Source organism: Pelobates fuscus, chromosome 2, assembly GCF_036172605.1.
Source record: "Pelobates fuscus isolate aPelFus1 chromosome 2, aPelFus1.pri, whole genome shotgun sequence".
NCBI lineage: Eukaryota > Metazoa > Chordata > Amphibia > Anura > Pelobatidae > Pelobates > Pelobates fuscus.
The window spans coordinates 394,694,190-394,719,101 of NC_086318.1; the positions used below are offsets into that span (position 1 = coordinate 394,694,190).

At 40.3% G+C, this 24,912-nt stretch overlaps 1 protein-coding gene across 1 annotated transcript in view; it reads right to left on the reverse strand.

Moving 5' to 3' along the window:
• Positions 1-258: 258 nt before the first annotated feature.
• RPS6KC1 (ribosomal protein S6 kinase C1) overlaps positions 259-24,912 on the reverse strand; it is a 154,799-nt gene continuing 130,145 nt past the window's right edge. The window contains exons 14-16 of the mRNA XM_063443840.1: positions 21,514-21,596; positions 7,638-7,733; positions 259-828 (exon numbers count right to left, since the gene is read on the reverse strand). Of these exons, the coding sequence (XP_063299910.1) occupies positions 688-828; positions 7,638-7,733; positions 21,514-21,596 (320 nt within the window). The 3' untranslated portion in view covers positions 259-687. The remainder of the gene's footprint in view (positions 829-7,637; positions 7,734-21,513; positions 21,597-24,912) is intronic.

A 24,912-nucleotide genomic window follows, 5' to 3' on the forward strand; every position in this document is an offset into this window, starting at 1 on the left:
TCTGGACAGAAAGAACTTGCAAATGCATTGTAATGTACTCCTTAATGGTGGAAAAATATGTTTTCATACAATCATCCAATTTGAAGTACTTTTATAAGAGAACAGCAGATTAAGTATACACAAAGTAAAAATTAAAAAAATAAAAATAAATTAAAAACATCCAGTACCCAATCTGGTTAGAAAAGTTTTCCAGCAAAAAGGTTAAACACATTTTAGAACGAAGACAACTCTGAACAGAACAGCAACAAAAAACACAAATATGACCAATGAATAGTTTTATTGTTGTACATTTGTTACAATATCCTATTACTTTTTTAAAAGCCCTGGGTAAATACATGATAGAACTCAATACAAGCCAACTGAAACACACCTATTGGTGCCAATTCCTGCAGTATTATACAGGCTCTTCATACACTTTCACACATCTTCAATCAAGAGAACATGCAGAGCATACAATCATTTTCTTTCTCTTTGAACAGTTGGAACAAATGTTCATGTTTTGGGGGATGCGTCCTTAAGTAGAATGTCTCCACCTTCATCTTAGCACAGATAAAGTACCTACTGTTTTTAGTCTGAAGGATGGCATTGCACTCTATGCCCTAGCTATGTCAGCAAGTCACTGTTGTATGATCACAAGGAGCTCCGTCGGGGAATGTGACTCCATTGCCCTTTCTGTGTAAGGATCTATTATAGTAAACAATTGCTTCCTGTACTGTGAGGTCTTGTAAATGCTTCCCAGTCCACTCCAGCAAAGAAAGGATGAGATTTAATGTCTTCTACACCTGACACTCCAGCGCCAAGTCTCTCCAAAGGGTTAAACTGCAAAAGCTGAAAGAAAAAGACAAGTTTAATTCCCCTAAGTGAAGCATCCATTGACTTAATATCGTCTGAGTATGACATCATATTTTGTGGTAGTACACAGTCGCTCAAGTCTAAGACACAGAGATATAAAACAATGTCCCCCTGTAGCATCACACCCCTCTGCTGTCCTCGGATACTGGTGGCCCTTCTCCCGTACCTGCACTTCGTACCACATACAGGATCTTTATCAAAGGACCTCTGCTTATCAGGGTTTACGAGACACTTGCACTTACGAGACACTGCTGATAGGCTAAGGCCTACAGTACGTAAGACCGTGTATGTGGAGACTTTCTCATGGAACCTTCACTAATACCGGGGAAACGGAATGCAAGAAGTTGTATTTGTTATGTATTTTTATAACAACAAACAGTAAAGAGGCAAAGGTGATAGCAAATGGCATTTCAATCTGATTATTTATCAATATAATACTGATGCTATACAGAGTTCTATAGTTTACCTTAAAATCCAATTACACAAAATGCAAAGTTGCATATATGGAATAAAAAAATTCTACATTTCACAAAGATTATAAAAATATGTTAAAATATATATTTTCTCTATAATAGTTACATATATTAAGCAGATCAATAAATTCATATATTTGTAGGCAATACAAGAATAACTATCGGCCTCCCTTCTAAGTAAATTACATTATCCATTTATCTCCATTTGTCACCAAAATCAAAAGAACTTTCCAATGATCAGGACAGACTGACAGCTCAGAAATCATTGCATGGACCGCCATGTATTTTCCCTGCTGCAAAGCCAGACATTCCCTCTGGACCTGTCTGTGACATTAGTGAACCTCTTTGTGGGTGGAAAAGGAAAAGCAAAACAGACAAAATGCTACCATGCTAGTTGACCCCCTTCCTTTTCCTGCCAAGGTTTTCCTGAAAGTCACGACTGCTGGCTTCCTTCAGTAATCAAATGAAACAAATATAATTTCAAGCAAGCCCCCAATGCTCCCAAGTGAGCACTTTCCAGAGGTGTTATGAAGTCTAATGAAGTGGCAGGGTCAGAGGAGGTCCAGGGGTTAATTTGAGAGACTGCATTCTGTACGTTTATTACTTCTGGTTCACCAATGCAGGTGGCTCTGAAGGATTTTCAATAGACAATATGGACCATGGATGACCTCATAGCTACTGATTCTACAGGGACTGTATGTCAACAGTAAGATCCCCAGACAAAGGATGGGGAACATTTAACATTAGTAAAGGTTGTTCCCTTTTTTCTCTTTCAAATAGAACATCACAAGCTGTATCCACAAACAACATCTGAGACTTCACCAAATCTGTACAGGCTGATCTGAAACAAACAAATCAGGGGAACAATGTCTACCAACTAACACTAATGACTTCTCCAGCAATTTATGGAGTACTGAATTGCCAGCTCCAAATGTTCAAAGAAAATAAACTGCAGTAATCAAGGTGAAACTTAATCAATGTTTTATATAAATAAAACAAAATTGTGTTTGCTTTATATATATCTATATATATATATATATATATATATATATATATATATATATATATATATATATATATATAAAAATAATTGCTGAATAACTATAGTGGTGCTTTATACTTTACCTAAAGAACACTTAATGATTGTTTATACAATTAACACTCATTCTTTTTGACGTTTAATTTATATTACATATAGTTGTCCTTGTGTTCTAAACGCCTGCGCTACCTCCTGCACACTTTTCTCTAGGGGAGTTCCATCCTTAGATCTCCCTTAGAACAGATCACAAGGGTCTCAGATGTGATGTGGAAAGAGGGGGATGTATTTTGACAAGTGCGACACAGACAAAATGAGACAAGGCTGCCATCAGAGAGAATTTCTAAAACACAGATGTCTGAAATGATCCCATTTCTAATAGGGGAATGAACACAGATCATCAGAAAACTCACCCCCCTGCACATCTATGAAGCCAAAAACCTGCTCTAGGCTGTGCAGAAGAGAAAGGCAGAGGGAATTATTTGCACTTATTTCTCTCTCGCCCATGCCAACCCTGTCAAGATCTAGGAACGAGCTAGCCAAGATCAGGAGCAAAGTGCTGACTCCAGCAAAGGCACCTGGATTGGAGAATGCGTCTTCAGAAGTTCTGTGTCAAATAATCTGGAGACTGACAACAATTCGCTTTTTAATATTTCATTTATGAGATGCCACATTTCACTGGGGGCGTTAAGTATCTCCAAACCAGCTGTTCAAAAACTAAGCAAAGCTGGAGAAGCAATCAAATAAATTTGCTTTGTTTATCAACATAAATTGTTTATTTGATCCTAAATAAAGAGGAATTAGCTCACATGAAGGGACTGCCTAAAAGTGGGTAAGTGGGTGGCTTCTCCAAGCCATCAAACTTCTTTAATGAAAGCATCTTGTGAGGACATTCATAGGGACCAGCGTTCTGTGTATGGCATGGAAACGGGTCACAAGTATATCATGGTCAGGACTTGATGGTCTGTACACACAGCTTTTGGAATCCTAGATACTGTGCTCATTGCCATGTGACTGGCCCAATTCTGATTAAAAAGGTAACAGATTTTAAGACAATATAGCTCTTAACACCATGAAGCAAGATTTATAAACGGCCAATGGAAAGAAACATATACCAGTCCTACATGAATTTATTGATGTCTTCCCCCAATACCCTTCAGAGCCAGTAATCAGATTTAACAAATAACCAGTTATTATGACTAAAGGTTTAAAGGCCATTAAAAGAGATAGAACACTGTTGTAACTAGTACTGTAAGTGCTCTAGGTTCACATAGCTGTAGTAAGTAAATTGTTGTGTGTAAGCGTAAACAGATGGAGGAACACAAAATCAGTTTGAAATATCAGTATCATGTAGAATATAAATTTGGAATGGATTGTGCTACATGTGTGTTCAGAGGAAGTATTATTATTCGTTGGCTTTCTGAGGGTTCCACTCAAGTAAAAATTCTTGCATTAGACAAAAACGGTCTGGTTCACTGATCAAGGTGGCATTTGCTTTCAAGATCATGTGTCAAAATACACGTGTATAATTTGTGTTCCATTACAGGGTTTCTTGATTGGTGCACAGACCAGATAGCATCATGCCATCTCCAAGGCCGGTTAGGCAGCCGCCTAGGGCTGGTGGGGCAGACACACACAGAGGGCTGGGGGGCAGACGCGCACAGATGGCTGAGGGAGGGAGAGAGGCACACAGAGGGGTTGGGAGCAAAAACAAACACACAGAGGGGCTGGGGGAGAAGCGAAACACAAAAAGAGGCTGGTGGGAGAAAGACACAAAGGGGCTGAGGGAAAGAGACCCGCAATGGTGCTGTGGGCGCACAGACATACAGAGGGGCTGGGGAAAAAGAGACACACAAAGGGGTTGAGGGACAAAGAGATACACAGAGGTCCTGGGGGGCACAAAGAGACACACAGAGGTCCTGGGGGGGACAAAGAGACACACAGAGGTCCTGGGGGGGACAAAGAGACACACAGAGGTCCTGGGGGAACAAAGAGACACACAGAGGTCCTGGGGGAACAAAGACACACAAAGGTATTGAGGGAAGAGAGAGATACACAAAAGTGCTGGGCCGGACAAAGAGACACACAGAGAGCGGAGGGAAAAGAGACACACAAAGGGGCTTGGGGTGAGATAGACACACACAAATCAGCTTGGAGGGGGAAAGGTGGGGGGGAGAAGAGACACAAAAAAGCCTCAAGAGAAAGTAACACAAAAAAGGGGTTGGGGAAGGGAAAAAGAGACAAACAGAGGGGTTGGAAGACAAAGACACACAGAGGGACTGAGGAGACAAAAACAAACAGGTGCTTGGGGAGAAAGACAGAAAAAATGGCTGGGGGAGAAGGACACAAAAAGGGGTCTGGGGAGAAAGACAGAAAAAATAGGTTGGGGAAGGGGAAAAAGAGACACACAAAGAGGTTGGGAGACAAAGAGACACACACAAAGGGTTAAGGGGAAAATAGACACAATAAGGGGCTGGGGGGAGAAAAAGACACAAAAAGTGGCTGGGGGGAGAAAGAGACCCAATAAGGGGCTATGGGAGAGAAAGAGTCACAATACGGGGCTGGGGGAAATACACAGGAAGGGCTGGTGGGGAGAAAGAGATGCACAAAGGAGTTTGGGCCAAAGAGACATAAGAGGAGCTGGTGGGACAAAGACGCACAGAGGGGCTGGGGAGGAGAAAAGAGACACAAAAAGGGGATGAGGGGAAGAAACACACGGTGGGCTGGATGAGAAGAGACACACAGAGGGGCTTGGGATGAGGAAAAATAAATATACAAAGGAGTTGGTAGGAAAAAATAGAGAGACTGGTCTTGCCTAAGGCGCAAAATAGACTTGCACCGGCCTTGACCATCTCTGTGCATTGCAGCTGGCTGATGTTCTAAAGCTATAAATATCACCTGAGCAGCAATGACTACTTTTTAAGCATTTATTACCAAACCTTGTGGTGAGAACTGCTAAATTTCTTGGCCAAAAAGTCACAGGCGCATTTGCAAAGGTGGAGTTTGGAGGCAGCCTGACCAAGGGATCTATAGCTGCCTGGAGGATGGCATCGTAACATTTACCGGTGTTAAGGAACAAGGAATTGTCACTTCTCTGAAAGTAACAGCGGTGGTTGTTTGTCCCACTTTGCAATCACCATACTTACTCTCCCTCACTATTAAAGACATGCCTCCAACAGATCAATCATGAATTCTACATTTCCATTGAACTCTGACCTCACTTTTACCCCTTATATTTATTTTCCCACCTGGTTTTGCCACATAACTCAACTATCTTTTGAATCCATCCATGTTGCACTCCCATAATCTATTGCCTCGTCATGTTCAATGTTGACTCCTGCAAACTTCTCCTAACCAAACTTCCTGAGCTGGAATCATCTTCAATCTGTACAAAATGCAGCTTCATTTCCTCCCCTTTCTACATTGTTCCTCCCTTGGTTACCAATCCAAATCGAACATTTTTAAACTGCTTCCTTTCACTCGGAAAGCCTCCACAATGTTTCTTTTAAAGGACACAATTCAATGCTAAAAAACAATATTTGGTTTCTAGAGTCTTCTTTATATCTGTAGATACCAGCCACCTCTCCCCCCATGCACCACAAAAATATATTTTACTCATATTTTTCTCCTGTGGTGAGACCTATTTACACTGCTCCAACCTCATAGAATGCATCTCATAGGGAAGCAATGGACTAAATATCACTCAAGTGGAGTGAATAAGGAAGCCCTCTAGGTCTTCTTGACTGCCAAGAGGGTGTTCCGAAATGAATTCATAAAAGTGTTGATTTCTCTTGAAATTGGCACTATTATAAATTGAGACTAGGGAGACATGTAGCTAACCCCTAAAGCAGTTGAGCAAGCTGAAGCGCTTTAGGGGTCTGGAGTGTCCCTTTAAATTATTGTCGAACTACGAATACATCTTCCCTTCCCATTAGCCCTTCTGGTTACCCAAGACTCTCCATCTGTCTTATTAAATTATTTTTCTCCCCACTTACAAGTCTATTGTAGGCTTACTTCCATGCAATCTGTGACACTCCTTACCTACATTTTAAATTGACCTCTGAAAACTGATCATGCTTACAAATCATTCGGTCATATCTTTTATCCAGATATTATCTTCAACGTAGTGATACAATCTAGGCAGATGTTTTGTTTTTGGATTAGTTTGTAAACCACCACCACATGTACCTTGGATATGGTGAACATTTAAGTAAGTAAGTAACCAAATATATAATTGTATACATACATCGACAACATCCTGGACCCTGGTTACACAGACCCCTATAATTATACTTCTTATGCTCACTATTACATTATTCTTTTATTAAAAAAAACAACAACAAAAAACCTTATCTGACTGATAAAACATCTGGTAGGTACCTATGTTGAAGTAATGTTTTTGGGACATTTTTCATATGGATCCTTTAATGACACCAAAAGCTGGGCCTCGCAAAGTAACACAAAGAAAGACAGTTTAGTAGATTTAGGAACCATAGATTGTTATGATGATAGACTGGACATCTTTTGGAATATGTATTCCAAACAATGTAACCCAATATATTTTACGTAGTATACAGGTTACTTGGCTCTTAAAGGGTCCCTCACTACATTGTTTATTAAGTCTTAGTGCATTGCAGGCAGACCCCTGCCACAAACAAACGGAAATGCTCTAATCAGGGAGTCTCATTGTGATATGTGGGCACTGATTTTATCCCATACTCCTCTGTCCAGAAAAGGATTTTATTTTATCCCCTAAGATTAGTTCCCATTGCCCCATAGGAACTACTCAATAAATTAATAGTAGTCATATGGCCTTATCGAGCAGTTTAACACTGAATGAGGGTCCCTGGCTTCTCATAGCCCACTGCCACTAGAGGTATGGCTAAGGCAAAGATTACAGACTTTATTCTAGCCATATCAATTCAAACCTAAATGTGATAGGCTGAAAGCGGTCAGCTGACACACTTAGCCTATCACAACTAGCTGGCATTCTCAGATTATCACAACTGTCCCTTGCTGCTCAGGCTAATGCTTCCTCATTAGCCAAGCAGCAAAAAGGCCAATACAATGATTTAATTCTGAATTAAAGGACAGCGCAACGGGACTACAGATACTATAACCACTTCAATATAATAAGGCAGTAATGTTGCCTACAGTGTTCCTTTAATACAATAATATACCTAATAAATATATATAACATAATAAAATAATATCATTTATTTCCATACCTGTGAGATAAAAAGATGTTGGATAAATAAATTGCACTGAATCATTACCTGCTGAATCAAAGAACGGGCTTCTTTTGAGACATGATCTGGCAAGTTGATAGATGTGTGAGTATTTATTCCTGCTGGATGGCAATCAACCAGGGCCTGCAATAACCAACAAAAATCCCAGTTAAGCAAACTATATGTTTCCGATGTAAAGGTTCGGTATTTAATAGGTATTGAGGCTGGTAATTAAGCACGGCAAATGCTAATATGCATATACAAATGCATACATCAGGGATGTCAAATTGCAGTCCTTTAACGGTTATTAGACTCCATTTCCCATAATTCTCTGTGGTTGGCAAAAATTATCCACTACATAAATAAAATGGAAATTAATTTTGTTGACTTTGCCCAGTGTGGCATAATGTGGAATAGTGTGAAAATGAACCTTTTTTATATGTATTAAGGCCTTTTGGCCTGTAATTGTGGGAGGGGCGTATGACACACCTCTTCCCTACTTAAGGGACACCCCTTACCTGGCTCCATATCGTTCGAGGTCAGCGCTGCATCATTTCCACTTCCGGGTCATCCAGACGCCATTTTACCTGATTACTCCATGAGGTTTTTTTAAGCAGAGCTGTGTCAAGAATCCAGCCACAGGCTTTTCCGGCCTACCACCTTCTTTCTTCAATCCATCGCCGTGGATGGTGTCCAAATGACTCACAAACTGTAAGTCAACCTACCCGTTATGCCAGGCATCAGTCCCACGGCACCATGCACGGGTCAGGTCCTCACTTTACGGCTGCATTTTGTCTAAGTCTGTTCTAAAACCATTGCATGTTCATGCATATCATTCGTTTAAACCCCCTACCGGTCTTTGGGTGTACTACAGGCTTCTTAGACATTATCGCATTTCATGTACAAACCAACGAACCACTGCATTTTCACCTACACACTGACCCCTACCGGTCATTCGGTGTACTACAGGCTTCTCAGACATTATTGCATTTCATGTACAAACCAACGAACCACTGCATTTTCGCCTACACACTGACCCCTACCGGTCATTCGGTGTACTACAGGCTTCTCAGACATTATTGCATTTCATGTACAAACCATCGAACCACTGCATTTTCGCCTACACACTGACCCCTACCGGTCATTCAGTGTACTACAGGCTTCTCAGACATTATTGCATTTCATGTAAAAACCAACCTTGCTTCATTTAAACGATTGTCATTTTGGTTTGTGTTTTCTGGTCGCCACTTATTCATAGTATATTCTATGCACGATTGCTGTTCGCATTAAAATGCATACAGTTAAGCTATTCATGCTAACTTCTGTTTCCCTTCAAACTAAGATTCGGTTATTCTGCTATGTATTCACATAGATCTTTTTCGTGAGTTACATTTCATGTATTTACATTTGGTTAAAAAGTTGCTTGGTTAAATAGACAGACCATTTTCATGCTATTTTTAAGGTATCACATATTACATCAAGGGTATGAAACCAGCTAACATTTCTGTATAGACATTGGACTCCCACGCTTACTGGAGTTTTTTTTTATAATTATCCATTTCATTACAATTAAATCAGCCTACGTTACAGGCCTCATTTCTTTGTTGTTAACCATGACACAAGGATTTAATTCCTTTTCATGCATACTCGGGTTGAATCACACGTACTGATCCAACCAATCATACGTTTCCTGCACAGTAATCGGTTAAACTTTCAAATACTTATTTTACACGATCTTAGGTTGTCTATTTTGTTTCAGTTTGCTTATTATATATATATATATATATATATATATATATATATATATATATAGTTTTAATAATAATAGTTATTTTATTTTACAATGCAGATATTACATGTATATTACTGTTATGGTTAGCCTACATTACGGCTCCTTTTTCTGTCATGCTCGTACGACATACCACGAGTTCAAGGACACGGTCCTATTTTCAAAGAGTATAATGGAGATATGATGTTATTACAACCATGTACATTACGATTACATGGCACTAACTATTCAGGCCATTTCTTATCATACTCATACGATATACCACGAGTATATAAGAACACGGTCCTACCTTCCACAGAGGGTTTCGGGTTGAATCACACGCATTGGTTCAACCACTCATACGTCACGTTACAACATTTTCTGCATAGATTGTCAATTCACATAATTTCACATGGCATTTACAAACTCAGACGACGTAACACGAGTATTCAAGAACACGGCATATACGTCTCACAAGACTTTCGGTTTTTGAATCACACATTCTGGTTCATACATTCATACGTCACTTTACAGCAACATTTATGATTCTGCATATTGTCACTTCACATTAAAAAGTCCCTTGCATTCCCAGATCAGTTTAGTGACATGCATATCATCTGATCACCTTCCATATATACACATTACACGGCCAATCCCCTGCAGCCAGGTATCGGACTCAGCGTAACGCTTGTCACCAAGCATGGGCAGTCGTGTCACTATCATACTCATAGATTTTACACCTCCCACACATACTGCTAGAAGCCCTAATCCCAGCCTATACAGATTACACAGGTCTCACAGGATCCATTCTCACTCTATCCCTTTTTAGGTTTATCCAGGTTTTCATACCTGTCGAATCTCAAAACTTCATACATACTACCAGGTACGTAAGCCTGCTCACGTTGTAGTTCACATACGTTTCATTCTTCTAGGCCATAGAGTACTGGCTATATATATATATATATATATATATATATATATATATATATATATATATATATATATATATATGTATGGGTATAGGCCCAAATAGGTACCTCCCTTCTTGGCATTTCTGCCTATCGTTTAGTGGTCCGCGAGGCCAACACCCCGCCTCAACGTTTCGGAGGCAAACGCCATCGGGCCACACGTGAGTTAGCTGCCTCGCAATATTATAGAGAGGGCCTCACCTGTCACTCCCTCCCCCTGTTTTCTTTTACTATCACCGAGAGGCCTACGATTCCTGCCACTACGACGGGTGGCCTCAATAACCCCTCGCGCCAACTCATAGACAGAGCCTCTCATAGCCACTTGGCAACTAGCAGGGCCTCACCTGTCACAAAACAAGATTAATTTTTCGCCTTTCAGGCCTAGTTAGCCTGCCAGTATCACCCCTGGGGAATCGGTCACTACACCCCTTACCATGGCTGGGTCGGCCGCTGCGACCCCTCCAGCACTGGTTGAGTTGCAATCACTTTCTCCAGCCATCTGTTTCAGGGCACATGCTAAATCTGTGTCCAAATAAAATGTATCCCAAAACTATACTTAACATCAATAAACATTTCTGTACTTACGATATTACTGCCACATCATCCATCTAGACATTTGGTGGAATTCATTATCTCGGGTCTATCAGAAGGATTCACACAGGCCTCATACACATGCCTTCCGGAATCCTGGAATGTCCTAATTTACAATCCGCACAACAAACCCTACAGCGGTGGAGACACTCATAGCCAGGAAGTGGCAGAGGACTTCCTATGGGGGCCCTTCCAGTCCCCTCCATTCACCACATGGCGGACAAACCCTATCGGTATTGTCACAGGGAAATCTTCTCACAAACAGAGACTTATCATTGATCTATCAACACCTCACACCTCTGCCACTCCTAGTCTGAACTCCCTCATACCCTCTGAGGAATTTTCACTGCAATATTCCACCATAGATCACGCCATTACGGCTATCATGCAGGCAGGGGCCGGAGCATGGCTCAGTAAGACTGATATCACAATGCTTTCAAGTTACTGCCTATCCACCCTACACTGTGTCACCTGCATGGTATCAAGTGGGCAGGGAACTACTATTTTGCTCACGTTTAACATTTAGGTTCCAAAGTAGTCCGGCCATTTTCGACGTATTCGCCGAAACCCTATGCTGGTTTTATTAAATATAGCCAGATGCCCTACAGTTATACATTATCTGGATGATTTCTTACTGGTCGAGGAGAATATTTCCCCTCCCAGTAGCCTAAAAGAAACCATCAGTCTATTCGAACAGGTGGGTGTCCTAGTCTCCTCCACCAAGACTGAAGGACCAGATACCTTCATCACATTCCTGGGTATCATACTAGACTCAGCCACCATGCAAGCTAGCCTGCCACGCCCAAGGTAGAAAACATTCTGATCAACATAATCTCTACATACAACTCGGTACTTGCAACCGCAAGAATTACAGTCTCGGCTTGGGTCACTGAATTTTGCCATTCGCATCATTCCTCAAGGCCGGGCTTTCATCTCACAACTCCTTTACATGTTTCCCACTTTTAGACATGATGGACACAGGTCACCCCTGGATACCCAAGCCACGGCAGGCGTAATTATGTGGAGAAAATTTTTAACCACCTTGAATGGTAAAAGCATGTTCCTTCCAAAATTGTCTGACTCCTCACCTACCATTTGGTCAGACGCGGCGTCTACCACAGGTTTTGCAGCAATTTTTCAGGAACGAATGGCTTTGGGGCAGCTGGCCTTCAGAATTTCAGGACCTGGAGGGTTTTTCCACTACCTCAGCTCTGTTTGAGATATATCCCATCGCGACGGTTGCCGTGGCATGGGTGCATTTATGGGCAGGTTCGTCTGTACGTTGCTACTCAGACAACCAAGTAACTTGTCCCATTATAAACAAGGCCGATCCAAATCACTGACTATTATGAGATTCTTGAGGAAACTCACTTGGCTGGCTGCATGTCATAATTTTCTCTTGTTTTGTATTCATGTTCCAGGTGTATGTAACACTGCTGCTGACAATTTGTCTCGCTTTAATTTCCAGGCTTTTCGTCAAATACTCCCGTCAGCCGCACTCACAGCCACGAACACCCCACTATTCCACCATCTAGTAATGGACTAGATGCTATTATGCAACATAGCAGAACATTGTCCCAATTAGCACTGTCTACTAATACCCGGGAAACTTACGATAGCGCTTTCATTTGATTTAAAGATTCCTTTCTGAACACAACATCTTACAACCTTTTATCGTGACATCCTGGTTGGGCTTTGCTTCTTTTTGCCACCTCAAACTATCATACAACACAATCAAACCATATCTGACAGGCATCCAACATCACATGCTAACTTTACAACCAGACAAATCAAGTGTCCTCCTACCAATTAAGAACATCCTTAGGGGTATTCAGAGATCCGAACCCCCACGTACGGCCCAGAGGCTACCCATAGATTTCCATATTTTTAAAGACTTATACAATTCACTAGATTTAAACCCTTTGCCAACAACACAAACCTCATCGTTAAAACCGCCATATACGTAGCCTTGTTTATGGTTTCTTGAGACCAAGAGAATTTACCGCCATCAGCACAACACAGTCCACTCACATCCTACTTCATTCACACTTAACAAAACACATGGACTATTATATCTTGACTCTGCCTCACTCCAAAACCAGTCAACATGCACTTTCAGTAGAGGTTAAGTACTATCCTACTCACAACAGGTGGAGCCCCGTCAAACCACTGGACTCATATACCCAGCATAACAACGAACCCCCATCTCAACCACTTTCAGTCTACAAGGTTCGGTACTCACTACCACCACCTTTATGACACACGTCAGGTCTTTACTTACACAGCTGGGCCTCAAATCAGCTAACTATTCGGGCCACTCCTTCCGCATAGGAGCGGCCTCCACAGCATCCAGTGCAAACATTCCAGTTCATGTTATAAAGTCACTAGGGCGCTGGAAATCATCGGCTTACTCTAGATACATACCTAACCCGGTACAAGAAGTAAGAAATGCCTTTCAAGACATGTCTGGTTAAAGTATGTATATTGCTGGTATGTAATAAATTTGATTTTCTACTTTTGCCCTCTTTATTTACAGGCCTACCTCATCGTCGGTTCCGGCACACCACAACCGACTTGCTCTTTTAATACCATCCTACACTTATCAGTGTTTGTATCTTCTGTACTATCATGAGCCCTTAACACAAATATATATATATAAATGTCAAGCAAAGTTGTCTTTTATGCAGGGCAAGGGACAAAATAGTGTCTAGCAACCCAGTATCATGGCCAACCTGCTGAGTTTAATAACAACTCAAACTTTACAAAACCTGCACACCAAAACACAAACGACCTGCAAACTGACAAGGTGTTAACATCAGCATGATCCAACATGTATATTGAAATAGTATATAGGTTTTAAAACATCTGATTTTAGTATGTAGACAGACTATAGTAACTACGGTATACCAAGTCTATTGATGGCACAGAATCTGACAGTGTACGGTATATATTCACACGTACCTGCATTAATTGCTTAAAATAGATCCTTATTACAAAGACACAATAGTGTATATGTAAGGGTATACATCATACAATACCTACTCTTTGTATATACCTTCGTGTATAAACAAATCTTCCTTTAGATTGTCTCACTTGTCCCAGTCAATAGTTCCAGTTCCTTAGCATACAGATAACAATAGCTATAGATCTGCTACATTGAACCCAAATGAAACCTTGGTGCACAGATCCAAAAGTATCAGAACATAGCGTATAGATCCCAAATTATCCAAACTTACTATATTGCTGAAGTTATAGTCCACTTTAGTTTTATTTAATAGTTTGTTCCTTGCCCTAGTCGTTCTTATTAATCTATTCAGTTGAGAATGCACGTGAAAGGCACATTTTGACAAATTGCAGTTTGTGTATATTAAAGACCAGAATGGTATTACTTAGATGAAAATTTCTCCATGTAAGCATCATAAATCTGATAACCTTACCTTTCATCTTCTGTACCTATATACTTTAATAGTAACCCAGAAATAGATTGTAACTTGCTTGTACAGCTGAAATCTGAAAACCGTAATCTAAGACGCTTCCTATGCATTACGGAAACTGCTTTCAAAGCACATTTCTTTATCTGCAATGGGTGTTCAGCTCTTAGGGGGCCTGAGTGAGGGCTCTCACTTCACTGCCCTGATTTACAACTCCCATCATGCTCAGCCACCAGCCAGAACACAATTCTGTAATGGATCTGTAATGTTAGAGATCAGAATGCATGCTTGATCAAGCTGGCATTGCCACAAGGTGAGTTGAAGCAAAATGCTAATGTCAACACTTTAATGTTCAGCTGGGGGCACGGTTATTGACAGGTTTGCAAATTTGGGGGTGGAGGGGTTAAAAATGCAGTGATTTAGAATTCAGGTCAGTTCCTTTGCACTAAAACAAATTAATATAAGTGCCTGTTTATAAAATACTTGGATTAAATTAGGCAAGACCAATGACCTAGCAATTGTGTGAAGTGGCACAAGAAGGCATTTGATGCAAATAATCTTAAATTTCCTATGAGTTATCTAGTTAGCGCGATAAAACAAGCATCATTTCAACATGATTACAAGTTACACGACATGCACATACTGACACAATGTGATAGAGAAAGGAATCACAGAAGAGGGGATATAACCTGGAAACCTGAAATCTTTGTGTTCACTACTTAAAGGCATACTCCAGACCCTTAACCCCTTAAGGACCAAACTTCTGGAATAAAAGGGAATCATGACATGTCACACACGTCATGTGTCCTTAAGGGGTTAAAGGACTTTAGATTGCTGAAAAGCTTTATGTGCATAAAAGTGCAGGATTCAATAGAAATTGACACTTTTATAAATTAACCTGGTTACACTCCCTTCACTTTCAAGCGACAACAAGTAATGTTACTTCCTGGTTTGGTTAGCTCAGTGGAGCTAAATTCAGGAGGCAGCAATTGCTCAGAACACTAACCTTGCAAAGACTTCTCATTGAGCTGTATTAGGAAGTCTGTGATTGGACAGCCACAGAAAGTCTGGGTGGGGTTAGAAGAGGAGAGCTTGCAAAGGCTTCATACAAGAACATTGCAGGTTTTGCTAGCTGTGTTTTTAGATATAACTCAAATGAAACATGCACAGTTAAGTGCATGCAAGTTTGCATTGGGGTATGTTTACTAAACAGTGATGTTTTTAATTTCATTTGTATTTGGGCAGTGGAGTGTCCCTTTAACTGGATAGCAGGAGGTTTTTTTTATATACCTTTCTGCTTTAGCATTTACAGAGGTGAACATACCATAAAACATAAAATAAAGAAATGTAGCAGTTTCTCTGTAACTAATAAGCGCTGAACTAATCTATATTGCTTCCACTTCTCAGATACAAACTGGGAGCTAAGTGTGAAGGAACATGTGTCACACAGCAGGTGGTGTCATAGAGGTATTCTACAGCTGGCAATGGCCTAGCATTCACTGCATTCATAGTCTATCTAATCCAAGGTAAACCATCTTTGTGTTATTACTGAGCAGTCTTGCTATGTTGCATAAATACAGCAAATAACTGGCTGCAGAGAGGAGTTCAATATTTGACAATTTATAGACAATGCTGTTGTGTGCGTTCTTTAAAAAAAAAAACAATTAAAATTACTCAAGATCGTGTATACAAGGACGATGAAAGCGATCTTGAATAATTTTCATGAAAAAATGTTGGAAGTTCAATGCTTTTAGAAATCGCTCAAGACCTCCACTTTTCCATATAGTTCTATTGTTTTTGTGCTTGCATGACAAACACAATAATCCTTTATTGGATGCTTGGTGTTGCCATACTGGTCACAGATATAACATGTGGTCTGTGTTAGTGGCATTGAACATAAAAATCACAATTAAAAGCTAAAAGCAAAAAAATAAATATATATATATATATATATATATATATGAAAACCAACGTACGAGTAGGCCTGTAAAAGAGGGCCCGCAAAGGTGTATTGTTAATATAGATGGGTTTAGGTGGGTGGGGACAAACAGCTTGCACGACAAAGGTAAGTAGGGGGGTAGGGTTTATATAGGATCATAACTCATCCCACAAATTCAGTCCAAATGGCCTTCCAACTTGTGCTCGGAATTTATCTAATACGTAATGGCATGTAGAAGGAGAAGCAAAGTTGGTTGAGGTGTGCCGAAACCAACGTACGAGTAGGCCTGTAAAAGAGGGCAAAAAGAGGATTCAAAGAAAACACACTTTATGCAAGTTAAAGACAGCGTGGGTACTGAAAGCTTGTAAGGAGCTTTTACTCTGATTGAGGTATATATGTAACTGTGCTTAGGATTAGCCGTGGCTCCATCACTTAGTGATGTAGACTGGGGTGTAAGAGCTTGAAGCTGCTGATGCAGCACTTTGTGACAAAAAGACCAGCGAAGGAAGCCATGATGTATCTCCACCTTAATGGAAGGTTTAGACGTGGAGTAGTGGATTAGGACTGATAGTGTGTGGTTGACCTTGGAGACATAAAGCGGTGTGACAGCATAAGAGGTTTAAGTAAGATGCTTGATTTGTAGGTTTGGAGAAAGAGGCAAAAAAAAAAAAACAACATATTGTAACTGCAGAAGTCTTGATTCAAGCAAACTCTAATTGTGATATGTACAATATACAAGGCCCTGGCGTGAGTGATAGAGTAGTCGTGAAACTGCGTGAAGCGTGCACACCTGTACGTGGTGAAATTGTGTGCTTAGTCCAAGATTAGCTCATGGAATGGTGGTATCTTGGATGGTATGTAGTGGATCGTAGGGAGTGCCTGAAAGAAAACCCTAAATTGAGAGCGTGCAAAGTGTCAGCAGTTGTGTAGTGGACACCAGGAATAAAAATGTAGACTAGAAAGAACTGAGTGGTTGCTACCTGCCAAATCAGCCACAGTGGCGGCGAGTATGACCGCCCTTGCTAATGAAATCGCAGGCTGCGTAGTTGTCGGAGCAGCATTTAACTGCCTTGCCGGTCCAAAGATGACCCCATGTGAGGGTGGCCGCCACGTTGGAGTAGATCTCTGACAAAGTAGAAGTCTCTCCAAAGGCCGGCAAGGCATCCGTCACAGTGGGCCAGGCATCCCTAACCCGAGGTTGCCTGGTGACAGAGGGACCCCGAGTGTTGTGAAAAGGAGGCTGTGGTGGTGTGAACCTGCTAAATCAACAACAAAAATTCATCCAGATGGTGGATGACCTGAATATTTTTAGGAGCGGCCAGCAGAGGGTTTGTGCGAAGATGTTGAATACTTAGGGCTGCTCCTAAAACCAAACATAGACAAGGTGCCATTGTGGAGGGTGAATAGGTAGTAGATTAACCCCTTAAGGATCAAACTTCAGAAACGCGTTTTGGTTTGAAGGACTTTTGTAATGTTGTTTTGATTCAATTGAATCTTTGTTATTAGTTTTATTGTCATTCTTTATTTTATTTAATAAATTTCTTCCTGATTAATTGGATACCTTCCCATTTGCATCTTTACCTATCCATTGGGAGTGGAAGATATCAGGAGGATACAAAGAAAGGGTAGCGGATCCCCTCTTAAAGATCCTGAGGCGTATACCACTAGAGCCAGGTGACCTATTGGCTCTATATTTGTGAGTTCACAATTCAAAAGTGTCTTTTACTCTATTACTCGTTCTTATTACATATGTCTGCACTATGATTTGGTTATTTATCATTTACAGGCTATAATATGGTGCCGGGTACAGGTATTTCAGTGCTCCACTTATATTTTCTATCTTTTTGTATATTATTACAGTAGATTAATGAATTTAAACACTGTAGCCTCTTGTGTTCGGTAAACGAATGAACAGGAGAACTGTAACGAGAAAGAACTCCTGTGTTCAGCTTAATGGAGCATACAAAACAGATTTTTAAATGAAAGCCAATTGTACCAGTGGTCGGATGAACGAACAGATGAAATAGTCGAACGTAAGTTCGTTTAGTGCGGTCGGTAGTTAGATTATACGAAAATAAACGAGAGGAGTGTGTACTCTGCAGTCGGCTGTTAGCCGCACGAACGCAGAAGTACACGAATATGGTGTAAAATCACGAATGGGTAAGTAATAAAGGGAATACAAACACAAAAAGAGAAGTCCTGCGCTAAAGCAGCAAGGACTACAACACACATCAGCCCCAATATGTAGTAAAAACCAAAGAAAAGAAAATGTTACTTGCGCTTTTTCCTTAATCCCTATGTATATTTAGACAAATGGAGGTCATTTAGTTGCTCCAATGGCCATAAGTAAAGGGGTGTATATAAAAAATACCCCTTTCTGTCTCATTAGAGATATCTTTGCCAGAAGCTCAAGGAAGCAGGCTGAAGGGTCAGTGTTAGGACCCGCTTAGGGGGGGTCTGCCTTGACGTTGGCAGGCGGGCATCCCTCCAATGGCCATTGGAGCAACTAAATGACCTCCATTTGTCTAAATATACATAGGGATTAAGGAAAAAGCGCAAGTAACATTTTCTTTTCTTTGGTTTTTACTACATATTGGGGCTGATGTGTGTTGTAGTCCTTGCTGCTTTAGCGCAGGACTTCTCTTTTTGTGTTTGTATTTACTTTGTATCACACAGCCTGGTTACAATGCTGCTACCCATCCCATGTGTTCCCTATTAAGGGTTAATAAGTAAAGGGGTGTATATAAAAAATACCCCTTTCTGTCTCATTAGAGATATCTTTGCCAGAAGCTCAAGGAAGCAGGCTGAAGGGTCAGTGTTAGGACCCGCTTAGGGGGGGTCTGCCTTGACGTTGGCAGGCGGGCATCCCTCCAATGGCCATTGGAGCAACTAAATGACCTCCATTTGTCTAAATATACATAGGGATTAAGGAAAAAGCGCAAGTAACATTTTCTTTTCTTTGGTTTTTACTACATATTGGGGCTGATGTGTGTTGTAGTCCTTGCTGCTTTAGCGCAGGACTTCTCTTTTTGTGTTTGTATTTACTTTGTATCACACAGCCTGGTTACAATGCTGCTACCCATCCCATGTGTTCCCTATTAAGGGTTAATAAGTAAAGGGGTGTATATAAAAAATACCCCTTTCTGTCTCATTAGAGATATCTTTGCCAGAAGCTCAAGGAAGCAGGCTGAAGGGTCAGTGTTAGGACCCGCTTAGGGGGGGTCTGCCTTGACGTTGGCAGGCGGGCATCCCTCCAATGGCCATTGGAGCAACTAAATGACCTCCATTTGTCTAAATATACATAGGGATTAAGGAAAAAGCGCAAGTAACATTTTCTTTTCTTTGGTTTTTACTACATATTGGGGCTGATGTGTGTTGTAGTCCTTGCTGCTTTAGCGCAGGACTTCTCTTTTTGTGTTTGTATTTACTTTGTATCACACAGCCTGGTTACAATGCTGCTACCCATCCCATGTGTTCCCTATTAAGGGTTAATAAGTAAAGGGGTGTATATAAAAAATACCCCTTTCTGTCTCATTAGAGATATCTTTGCCAGAAGCTCAAGGAAGCAGGCTGAAGGGTCAGTGTTAGGACCCGCTTAGGGGGGGTCTGCCTTGACGTTGGCAGGCGGGCATCCCTCCAATGGCCATTGGAGCAACTAAATGACCTCCATTTGTCTAAATATACATAGGGATTAAGGAAAAAGCGCAAGTAACATTTTCTTTTCTTAAGTAATAAAGGGAGCCTATCCCCACGTTTTTAGGCCCGAACGTGGGAAATAGCCGAACGCCATTTCCCACGATTATGGTTACGTGGACGTGCCGGTCTCGTGACCGGAAGCCGGGTAGCAAGTGGCGGAGTCGGGTAGAAGCCGGTGGACGGGCACGGAAAACGAAGGCAGGAGCTGCTGGCGACGGACTGCTTGCTGGAGACAGCTTGAGACAGGACTTGGCGGGAACGACGAACCGGAAGTGCAGGTAACTATGGAGACGACACACAGCTTGCACGACAAAGGAAAGTAGGGGGTAGGGTTTATATAGGATCATAACTCCTCCCACAAATTCAGGCCAAATGGCCTTCCAACACACATATATATATATATATATATATATATATATATATATATAAAATTCACAGATCATAAAATCATCATTTTTTTCAATAAAGTAAAGGTGCAATAATGAATGCGATGTTAACTCGTTAATTTAAAACTCATAGCATAGAGTAAACAGTACATATATATTAGAGAAAAAATATATATACTTTAAAGGGAGAATAGTCTTGGAGTCGGGGCACACATTTATCAGGTGCCCCTACCTGTCCCCAAAAAATCTAATTCTCTGATATCTGTGGCATGAATTGGAAGACACAAAAAATAGTCAAAATTTACTTATTTCACTGTCTCCCTGTGCAAATATTAAAAAAATAAACAAAAAAAACAACACAGTAAAATGAAAAACGTATATTGAAATATGTCTGAAAAGAAAAAAAGCCGATTTTTTTTTTGTCCCCTAATAATGACTCATCTAACCTGCGTGTCTCTTTTCCATCCTCCATCTATATGCAGAAGCACATGGCGTCACACCTGATGATCACAATGTGCAATATAGCAGGGAGACAGCAGTAGCACAGTTCTCACATTCCCCTGCCTGATCAGCAAGGAAAAGAGAATCTTATAGGGAGGTTGCGACTGCACCTCCTACTGTAATAATGGGGAGGATGTTATAACTAGATCTGATATAGTATATATAGAAATAAGCTGTAATATAAATTTGTATAATCATGCAGTCTGACACTGACCAGCGCTAGGGATAAGCTTTCAGTTTGGATGGAAGTGCACCAAGATTACACCAAAAACTAGAAAAGTGTAGGCTAGCATTTTGATAAATCTCCTGGTGAATGTCTATTCTAGACAGAAATATTGAGGCAGTGTAGAATATCAGACAGTAAAGGACAGACAGCTGAGGGAAGTTACTATTGTAAGACACCAACAAAGATGGTCGACAGGAAACCAGTTTTGTTTCCACCATCAAGAAATGGAAAAAGATGCCCCTTTATAAGTGAAATGTTGAGCAGGCTGCCAAATAGGATGTGCACATTTTTTAGACACACATTACTAATGTAAAATGGATAATTAAATAATAATATAGTGAGCTTCTGCTCACCCATCCCACCCCAGTAAAGATGTTTACATAAAGCAATTTACACCATAGAAATTAAATCCAAATACCTTCCCAGTGCAAAGTTCAAAGAGCAAAGCTCCCAGACTCCACCAATCACATGCATCGGTTTCTTCGGCAATCCCGCCAACCTCTGGAACAAAACAATATAAATAAATGAGTGCAACATTAACCAAACCACAATAGAGAACTATGAATGTATGCATCTCACTGGAAATATGACAAACCCAATCCTGCTCTTCAAGGCGAAAAAGAACATTAGATACAAAGGTTTAGAATTTTTAAGGAGGGGGGGAAGACACTCTGTTGTGATTTTATGTATTGATCTGCTTTGAGTTGTTTTTTTTCCCCACTGTAGTTAATGAATGAATACTAAAAAAAATCATTCATTTAAATGTTTAAAAGTAAAAAAAAAAAAAAAAAAATTAATAGTCACTTTGTTTTTCTAGCAGATTACAACTAAAGTGGCTGAAACACTTGTTTAAAGACATAGAAACACCATAAAGCTTTGTAGAAATAGGAATATAATATCAATAAGCAAAACGCTGATGTTACAAACAATACAGCGCAAGAATAGACTTCAATGCAGACTGCTGTTGGACTATACTTTACATCGGGCATGTAATCATAAAGAGTAGACGTCCAAAGGAAGTTGGTGGATAGCAACTTGGCACCAAAATTCTACTGAATATAAAGGCACAACTGGTTTAGAAGAACGTGGAGTTAATTCACATATAAGCTACAAGCACTTTAGCTGCCTGAATAATTTTCAAAGACTAATAATGTACAACCATCAAATGGGCATATTATTTAGTTTCAGAGTAAACCTGTAGTGTGATGTGAAAAATAGTAAAGAACACTGTGCTTCTTCACATATAAAGTAATATGTTGTACCCACCTAGAAATGAGGCTTTGTTGTACAAACATTTGGACAGACGATGAGGTAGTGTAAATTCCTCATTAGGACGCTGACAGTTGACACGGTGGGCTTTGGGTGCACTCTACAAATCCAGTGGTTTTTTTCTTAAACCCCCTTTACTAGCCTGTTGACTCAAACTGAAGGGATGGCACTCATGAGCTTGCAAGCACCATAATCACTACCATAATCTTTAGAAGTTATGCTAGGAGTGTCCCTTAAATACACGAATGTCACATCTTTCATAAGCCCCTTTGAGTACAGTAATGCATTTTTGTTTAAAGTCAGAGCAACTAAGTGCATTCGGTAATTTAGTCACTTTGACAATTGAAGGTCTTGCTAAAATATGCAGACATGTTTAAAGAGATTAATTTCAATTTGGTAAAATATTTTGATAGAATGTTTTTGTTTATTGTGTGTTTTTTACACTTTATGGAGAAACTGGAAAATTATGTGTTATGGATTAGAAATACTGGTACCTGTGAAGATTGAAATAAGATGCCGTTGAAGTTTTAAAAGTATAGGAGGTAATTACACAGTTTTCCTGTCTATTAATGGTTTTAGGAGGCATGCCTCAGGGCATTAACAGAGATGTCACCTTAAAGGACCACTCTAGGCACCCAGACGACTTCAGCTTAATGAAGTGGTCTGGGTGCCAGGTACCTCTAGGATTAACTCTTTTTTTTATAAACATAGCAGTTTCAGAGAAACTGCTATGTTTATAATGAGGGTTAATCCAGCCTCCAAATCCTCTAGTGGCTGTCTCACTGACAGCCGCTAGAGGCGCTTGCGTGATTCTCACTGTGAAAATCACAGTGAGAGCACGCATGCGTCCATAGGAAAGCATTGTAAATGCTTTCCTATGCGACCGGCTGAATGCGAGCGCGGCTCCTGCCGCGCATGCGCATTCAGCCGATGACGTCGCGATCAAGATGGAGAGGAGGAGGAAAGCTCCCCACCCGGCGCTGGAAAAAGAGGTAAGTTTAACCCCTTCCTCTCTCCAGAGCCCGGCGGGAGGGGGTCCCTGAGGGTGGGGGCACCCTCAGGGTACTCTAGTGCCAGGAAAACGAGTGTTTTCCTGGCACTAGAGTGGTCCTTTAAGCAATATCTAGAAAATTCCCTTTTTAGCTTGTGTCATCCTTTTGATAAAATGGCGTTTCTCATAATTGCAAGAGACGAGCTTTCCAGCAGGTTAACGTACAATCAGCCTACAGAGCTGGAGGAGATCTGAAGGTCTAAATTTATTAGCATGCATTCACTTCTCCTTTTCTTTTGGTCATACTTGAATACAGGTGGTCAACTATTGACGTCAAGCTCAGGAATAAAGTAAGCTTGTGATTTCCAGGTGTTCCACAGGTCTTTCTGTTGTTGTGGAAACCTCAAAACAAGTAGTGTCCAGACTTGGTATTGTCGAATTGCATTTCCCAAAATGCTTAGCTAAAAAAAGGTAACCGTTTGCTGCTTTATGAAAGATTTGTATGTAAAACTAATTAGGTAACCAGGGGTTGTAGAGGGACCAAGAATAAAAAAAACAGGTGGAGTTAACCAACCAGGGCAAATATTGCAGTTTATCAAAAACTTAAATAATTACAAATGCAGGGTTTAGGGGATAGGGACACTGCACCCAGAACACTTCATGACATGACATGAAGAGGTCTCGGTGCCTATTGTGACCCTTTAAGTTTTATCACTCGAGTGAATACAAACGTTTCACAAAGCGGCAAAGGGTTAAAAAAAATTGCTAAGCGTTGCATAAACATTGAAAAATGTCCAATGTGCCATTTTGGAAATCAATTTCCCCCAAGAGTTTACCGAGCCTTAAATTCAGCCTTGCGGATAAAGAAATGCTTTTCAAAGCTAGTGTTTGGAGAGGCAGGCCCCATATCATATAAGGATATAACTACATCGCTCAAACTGGCTCTCTCTTGGCTCAAAATAAAGCCCATACAATTACATCCAAAGAATTATTTTATGTAGTGGTTTAAGTATATATCAAACTAAAGAGGTTCACATGTATATTACATTTTAAACTAGAATATAAACAGAGCTAAACAATCTTTGAATCAATTTGACGTCATTAACATAATTAATTAGAAATCCTTTTTATTTATATAAAACAAACTCCTCTAGTAAATACTTTTATATACACATAAATGCACATAACATCTATTTTATAGATCTACATAAAAACTCCCACCTACATCATCTGGTCTAAAAAAAGACCGTATTTAACATTTCTCTGTTATAACTGATTTCAAGCATATCTGCTACTTATGTTTGCCTGTTAATGTTTTACCAGTAATGGCGCCAATAAGTGATGCTTTTAACACCTCTGCATAGGGAAGACACTTAACCCTTAAAGGGACAGTAAGATCAAGTTTTATTACCATCTACCTTTAATGACAAGCTGAAAGAGAACACCACACTACATTTATTTTACTGCTGCTTCATTATAAAATGAAAAAAAAACAGTTTTGCTTATTTGTCAGTTTAAAACTTATGAATGTTTATGGAATATGATCTATTTTTACTT